Source organism: Penaeus vannamei, chromosome 21, assembly GCF_042767895.1.
Source record: "Penaeus vannamei isolate JL-2024 chromosome 21, ASM4276789v1, whole genome shotgun sequence".
NCBI classification, from domain to species: domain Eukaryota; kingdom Metazoa; phylum Arthropoda; class Malacostraca; order Decapoda; family Penaeidae; genus Penaeus; species Penaeus vannamei.
In genome coordinates, this window is record NC_091569.1 from 6,604,159 (window position 1) to 6,611,658 (window position 7,500).

General features: G+C 40.7%; 1 protein-coding gene across 6 annotated transcripts in view; it reads right to left on the minus strand.

The window, feature by feature from the left end:
* The window catches only part of LOC113803553 (chloride channel protein 2-like), a 219,929-nt gene that overhangs the window by 32,362 nt on the left and 180,067 nt on the right, over positions 1-7,500 (minus strand). For 5 of the 6 annotated variants that reach the window (XM_070135803.1, XM_070135804.1, XM_070135799.1 and 2 more), the window contains 2 exons: positions 6,711-6,836; positions 1,485-1,569 (listed from right to left, as the gene is read on the minus strand). In XM_070135803.1, coding sequence (XP_069991904.1) covers positions 1,485-1,569; positions 6,711-6,836 — 211 coding nt within the window. Of the gene's footprint in view, positions 1-1,484; positions 1,570-2,920; positions 3,006-6,710; positions 6,837-7,500 lie in introns of all 6 variants that reach the window. The other variant, XM_070135800.1, reaches the window with a different exon arrangement.

Below are 7,500 nucleotides of genomic sequence, written 5' to 3' on the forward strand. Positions count from 1 at the left end.
CACACACACACACACACACACACGCATATATACATGTATACATATGTATAAGATGAATGGAGTGCCTCAGACCCTCCTTGCACCGTCACATTCTTATTTTAACTGCTATTGGGAAATTTTGGCGCTTTGGCAAAATAAACAATACAATGCCACTTGGTACAATTATAAGAAAAAAAGAGAATGGGAGAGAGGGAGAGGGAGGGAGGGAGAGAGGGAGAGAGGGAGAGAGGGAGAGAGGGAGAGAGGGAGGGAGGGAGGGAGGGGGGAGGGAGGAGAGAGGAGAGAGAGAGAGAGAGAGAGAGAGAGAGAGAGAGAGAGAGAGAGAGAGAGAGAGAGAGAGAGAGAGAGAGAGAGGAGATTGAAAATACAAAGGGAACATAAAAGAACTATAAGATTACGAAAAAGTAATTGAAAACAGACAAAACACTAGAAATAGTATAAAAAAAAACAATATATACACACAACTCTCTACATTTACCCAATACTTCTAACCACCTGAAAGAGAACTTTACATACACCACATAGACAACAATCAATTAAAAAAAAGGAAACATTTCAATATAAAACACACGAAAACAATATCAAACATTCACGTATTATAACACATCACACAGGCCCAAGCATAGAGGTCAGGGTAAAGGGTAAAAAAAAACATAACAAACTGCACCAAACTACTGAAGTACACAAAAGCGTGATGGTAAAATAACTTGATCCGTATTTTTTGTTCTGAGTAAGTGGAAGTATTCTGTGCAGTAAGACTAACATGAGGAACTATTGGCTTACCTGTAACGAGATCTACTGTACGACTAGGTCTATTTCCTAAAAAAACAAATAAATATATATATTTGCACAGAAACAGAAACACACACACACACACATCTGCATCTTCACAATAATAACCATAAGTACGAACGCGCACAAGAAAAAAAATAGTTACTAATAATGAAATAGAGCCATCAACGTAGCACCTTTAAAAACGAAGAAAAAACGAATAGTCCACCTTAACCAAAACACTAACGACTAATAATATAAAGACAAAAATGAAAAAGTCCCTAATAACAAATAGGGCAAAACTTAAAATTAGAGTCCCTACTTTGACTAAGCGCTATGAAGAAAAAAAATGAAAGCAAAAACAAAAACAAAAGAATAATACTAATGAAAGAAATAAGGAACACTAAGAAGAAAAAAGGAAATGAAATAAAGAGAATAATGATAACAATATAGAATACAAAGAACACCCAACCCAAAACTCAAAGAAAAAAAAGAAAAAAAGTAAAATTACAATAGCAGCAATACTACTAGTCCTACTCATAATAATAATAATAATAATAATGATAATAACAATAATAATACAATAACATGATATATACGAATAATCATAAAACCAACAATAATAAAATCAATAAAAACAACAACAACAACAAAAAACAGCGTAACCCGAACCGCCGCATAAAAGGACGAGGACCGGCTCTGTGCCTCCTTACCCGATGAGCGCAAAGACGAAGAGCTCCTGGGGGTCGAACGGATACCCCACCTTGAAGTTGGTCTTGAACAGCGCCGTCAGAGTTTCTGGGGAAAGGGGGAAGCAGAAAACGTGGCTTTGGGGTGAGTGAGCGGCGACAAGGGGGGGGGGGGAGAAATTAGGGGTTTGGGGGAGGAAGGGGTGAAAATTTGGGGGTGTGGTGGGGTATGAATTAGAGGGAAGAAGTTGGGGTGTAGGGGAAGAAGCGGAGGGAGGGGAAAAGGGAAATATCAGGGAGGAGGGGTGGAGAGGGTAAGAGAGAAAAAAGGGATACAGCAATAGGAGAAAAAAGAGAAGAATGGGGGGAGGGGCAAATGGAGGAAGAGAAGATTAGGAGACGGAGGAAGGGAACAAAGTAAGGGAGAGGGAGGGTGAGAGAAGGGAATTCAAAATGGGAGAAGAGGAGAAGTAGGAAGAAGACGAAGAGGAGGAGGTATGGGTAAAAATGGAGAGAGAAAAAAAATGCACCTCCCTCTCTGCCAAAAGCGCCAGGCTGGAATAAAAAGGTGAGTTAAGACATTTTGCAAAACGGTTATTCCAACAGATGGTTCACGAGTTCGATGTTTCAGGTGGCATTGTTCGGGGAAGCTGAGGAATTGAGGAAGGAGAGGGGGAGAGGAGAGAGAGAGAAAAAAAAGAGGGAGAAAGGGAGGGAGGAAGGTAGAGAGGAAAGGAGGTAGATAAACAGCGAGAAAGCGAAATCTCACAGAAGTTAGGAAGATAGAATTCGAAAGCAAATGAAAAAAAAAAAACCGGAATCTCACAGAAGTTAGAAAGATAGAATTCGAAAGCAAATTTAAAAAAATAACAATACGGAAATATTATCTACTCTACATAAACCAAAATACTCTCCACCCACTCGCGGTCTTCAGCAAAGCCTTAAAAAAAGATACAAATGCGCACGTAGAAAGCAGGGAACACGCCGTCCCATTAAATCAAAGTGGGAGGGGGGGAGGTGACATAGCCTGAGTGGGGGGGAGCGGTGACATAGCCAGAGGGGGCGGGAGGAGTGACACAGCCAGAATGGGGGGGGGTGACATAGCCAGAGTGGGGGGGAGGGGGCATTAGGCGCAGGAGGCACTAACCCCTCCCTTTAGATTTATGAACTCTAATAATCTAATATTATTAAACAGTTCTCCACTGACTCGAATAATCCAATATACAACACAAGATTTTAAAAAATATTCCATCTTCTCTTCATAATTCCTGGCTATGCCTACAAGGAAGAGGATTTCCAATAAATGCAAAACAAGATTTAAACAATAATAACAGTTAAAGGGAGAAAAATAAGGGTAAATTCCAGTAAAATAGAAAACGCAACTCTGTAAACAAGCATAACAGAAAACGGGAAACGACCACGTGGCGGCCGCTCTCTCTCTCGATGCGTGCTTGTCTTACCCAATCAGGGAAAAGACGAACAGCTCTTGAGGGTCAAATGGTATGTCCACTTTGAAGGTCGTCCGAAACAGCGGCGTCAACGTAGCTAATGATAAATAAGAGGAGGGAGGATAGACGGAAAAGGGAAGGAAGAAGGAAGAGAGAGAAAATACTAGAGTAAATTGTAATAATCTGGGCGATGGTTGCCTGGAATACTGGTTATGGTATTATTACATAAATATTTCCTAATTTATTCTGGTTTGTTGGAAAAAAAGAGATATATGACTAAGAATAATAATTATCTACAGACGAATAACTAATGAGAATAAACAAATTCTACGATACGTACATACCACAAAAAGAAGTGAATATCTACAACTAATATTAAACACTGAAATAAAAAAGTAAACAAACAATGAACTTCAATTGACATATTCCATCAATTTCAAACTGTCGTGACGTCATTATCTCTATGGGATATTAGGTTAACTCATGTCAACACTAACATAACCGAGAGAATTAGTCCTACTAACGACACCATCTGCACCATAACTACCCCTCCCATCACCATAATCACATTTTTTCACCATAAACATAGACTACCATACCATATTCCCTCACCATAATTGCGCATAATTCTATTACTCGTGCTACACCAGCAGCCCTCCGCCATGCTCGATTTTAACGTTATTTGCTCCATAAACATCCATAAAAAAATCCAAAGTGCTCAGGCGGGAGAATATATACCCGTGGATTCCTGGCAACACCTTAAGAGTTAATTATTGTGATGTTGACTCGCTCATAAACTTGCCCCCCTCTCGTCTAGCGGCGTCTGGCAACCCCCTCCGGCCCCTGAGAACTGACAGGAGAAATGCAACGGGGAAACAAATTTCGTGATCTTATTTTCTTCTTTTTTGCTTTGATTTTCTTTTTCTTTTCACCATTTATCAACTATTTTTTTGTAGTCCTAAATTTTCGTTCAGGTTTGTCATCTGCATTCACAAGAGGGAGGAGAAAACGAGCCTAAATGAAAATTGTCGAATTAACATCGCTCATCATCGGCCCATAAAGGAGAAAAAGAGAGAGAGAGAGGGAGAAAGAGAAAGAAAAAGAAAAAGAGAAAGAGAGAGAGAAACAGAGAAAGAGAAAGAAAGAAAAAGAAACAGAGGGAGAAAGAGAAAGAAAGAAAGAGAGAGAAAGAGAAAGAGAAAGAGAGAGAAAGAGAAAGAGAAAGAGAAAGAGAAAGAGAAAGAGAAAGAGAAACAACGATTCCCGCGCAATTCACGTTTTCCTTTATAAACCCTCGTCTGTTCTGCTAAAATCCTCATCTTCATTTCTCTCTAAGTCATTACACATTCTTGATGATTTACTTCGCCATCACACCAGACCAAGATTGAAAAAAATAAGGCAGCTGAATCATTTGTTTTTCCTCACGAGAAAATTATGTCACATATACATCAGGAAGCTCTGTGAAGCGCCATCAAGAGGGTTCTTGCTCTTAAGTGATTTTTTTACGCACTCAAAAATATAATAATTTGTGGCTTTTTTACATCTAGAGGCAATTAGGGTATTTTCTCTCGTGAGATGCATTTTTTTTTTTTTTTAGGATTATGTTATTTGAAAGCTTAACGGTTAAAACGGTTAAATTGCAGAGCTAATTAGCACGTTCAAATTTCTTGAATGTTTTTGAGTCCTGTATTTTGAAGGGAAAGTAGTATTTCCGTAATTCCTGCACTTAAGAGGCTGAGAGAGAGAGAGAGAGAGAGAGAGAGAGAGAGAGAGAGAGAGAGGGGATAGATAGAGAGATAGAGAGGGAGACAGAGAAAGAGAGAAAGAAAGAAAGAAAGAAAGAGATCGATACATAGAGAGACAGAGACTAATTTTCCTCTTTCATCTAAGTATTCCACCTGCTTTTCGCACTGTGCAAACTCCATGGCGGACAGTCCCTCACAAGAGCGCCTTCCTCTGCAACCTCGGGCTCTTCCATCCTCTCCCATTCTCGCAAACCCATTTCCATCTAGAATCTTTCAAATTTCTTTCTCTTGTGTTTCCCCCTTTCCTATTCTCCTCTTCGCTGTCTCGCTTGGTAAATAAACGTCTTGTTTTGATGTTTCAAGATCCTTCCGCTGTTTCTCGCTTTCTCGAGACGTCTTGGCCCAGCCTACAGGAACACCTTCAAGCCTGTAATGCTTCTGTTTTACCTTATTATTGGTCTAATTTTTGGGTTTGCCTTATTCACCCTTCTAAGTGGGTCGTCGGTGTTGATTAGAAAATTAATAATACGATAAGGAATTACGGGAAATGCATACAAGACTATTTCCAGCTGGGAGGGAAGCTCAAGGACACGTGGTCTACGCGCTCTCCACGCTTAAGGTGCTGTCACACTAGCACTTTTTCCGTCATAAAAAAAAAAAAAAATCTGAAATTTTATCCATTTTTGAGAGAATTGTCGATTTTCTAGTCAGACGACAATGGTCATTTCCGTCTGAAAATTTTTCCGTCAACTTTTTTCAGCCAAGCATACTCAAATCAAGAGCTATATTCTAGAATATTTGTATCTATGTTAAATAAAATTGTCAAAAAACTGTCGGAAAAAGTGCTAGTGTAACAGCACCTTTATGGGACCTTCTCGACCAAGGCCACCTTTCGCAAGCGCTCTCACAGTGGCAGTAGGCGGACTACACATCATATTTTCTGCGTTTCTGTCCACCAGTCAACCTCTAAGTAAATTACGATAGTTGTAAATGAGTGGGCATGAGCTCAATGGTAGAAAACTGGCTTTACAATAGCAAGGCCCCGGGTTAGCGCCCAGTCATGCACTCCCAGTTGACTATGAGAATGCATGTTCCTCGACGAGCATGCAGCGGCTGTCAAACAAGATGAACTGTCCGTGACATGATCATATATGTATATATATATATTTTTTCTCCTTCAGTTGTTGTAATTCATATTTTTTTCTCCTTCAGTTGTAGAAATTCATATTTTCCGTCTTATCTCTGTATCTTGTATCCTACTTCGGTTCTTTCCGCTGTCTCTTCAGTTGGTTCTTGCTCCTTTTTTTATTTTCTTTCATCAAGTGCGCCAATTACCAAATTACCACTTTACTGATTAGACTAATAACACCTATATCAAATGGCCCATCACTGCTATACCAAAATATGTTACGAACACCTACATAAAATACCTAATTATCATCAAAATAACCCAACTAATGCCAATACGACACACCTAATTACTATTACCCTAAGTCCCTAACCACCGCAACGCTAAACATCCAATCACGACTCTAATAAACACAGTTATCACACTCCTAAATAACCAAACACTACACAATACTAAACACCTAATCACAACTAAGTACCTCCAATCATCCCAATGCTTAACTATTACTAATTAATTAATCATTTATTATTATCAATTATTAATATTTATTAATATTTATCAATTAATTATAATAAAATTAATCAATTACTATTAAAATTAAAATTAATTATCAAAATTAACTCAACACCTACACTTGAAACACCCAATCCTTCCGCCTCAGTTATCACACTCCTAAACAACCAAATACCACAACACTGAACACCTAATCACAACTAAGCACCCCAATCATCCCAAAGCTAATTAAACCCACCAACTACCCATAAACCACCCAATCCTCCCGCCTCAGTTATCACACTCCTAAACAACCAACTACCACAACACTAAACACTTAATCCTACCTATACCAAATACCCCCAATCATCCCAAAGCTAATTAAACCCACCAACTACCCATAAACCACCCAATCCTTCCTCCTAAAGACACTCACCCTCATCGTTGAACCACACAGCCAGGAGACGGAACATCATGGCCCCACACACAGCGGCGAAGAAGCCACGCCAGTAGTTCCTGACGGCGAAGTACACGCTGGTTACCTCTATGCTGAACAACACACCTGTGGGGGGCGAGAGAATGAATAAAATTAGAGGGTCGTTAGGGGTCAAGGGGTCAAGGGGGTCGTTTGGGGTCAAGGGGATCGTTTGAGGTCAACGGGGTCATTTGGGCTCAAGGGGGTCATTTGAGGATGGGATGGAATGTTGGGGTATGAGTGAGGGAGAAGCTTAGAATATTTAGGGGGTTGGGACTCACGCATAACAGAGAGAGAGAGAGAGGGAGAGAGAGAGAGAGAGAGAGAGAGTCAGACAGAGAGAGAGAGAGGAAGAGAGAGAGAGGGAGAGAGAGAGAGAGAGAGAGAGAGAGAGAGGAGAAAGAGGGAAAGAGTGGGGGGGGAGAGAGAGAGAGAGAGAGAGAGAGAGAGAGAGAGAGAGAGAGAGAGAGAGAGAGAGAGAGAGAGAGAGAGAGAGAGAGAGAGAGAGAGGGAGGGAAGAGTGGGAGAGAGAGAGAGGGGGGGGAGGGGAAAGAGTGGGAGAGAGAGAGAGAGAGATAGGGAAAGGAGGAGAGAGGGAGAGGGAGAGGGAGAGAGAGAGGGAGGGAGGGAGGGAGAGAGGGAGAGAGAGAGAGAGGGAGAGAGAGAGAGAGAGAGAGAGAGAGAGAGAGAGAGAGAGAGAGAGAGAGAGAGAGAGAGAGAGAGAGAGAGAGAGAGAGAGAGAGAGAGAGAG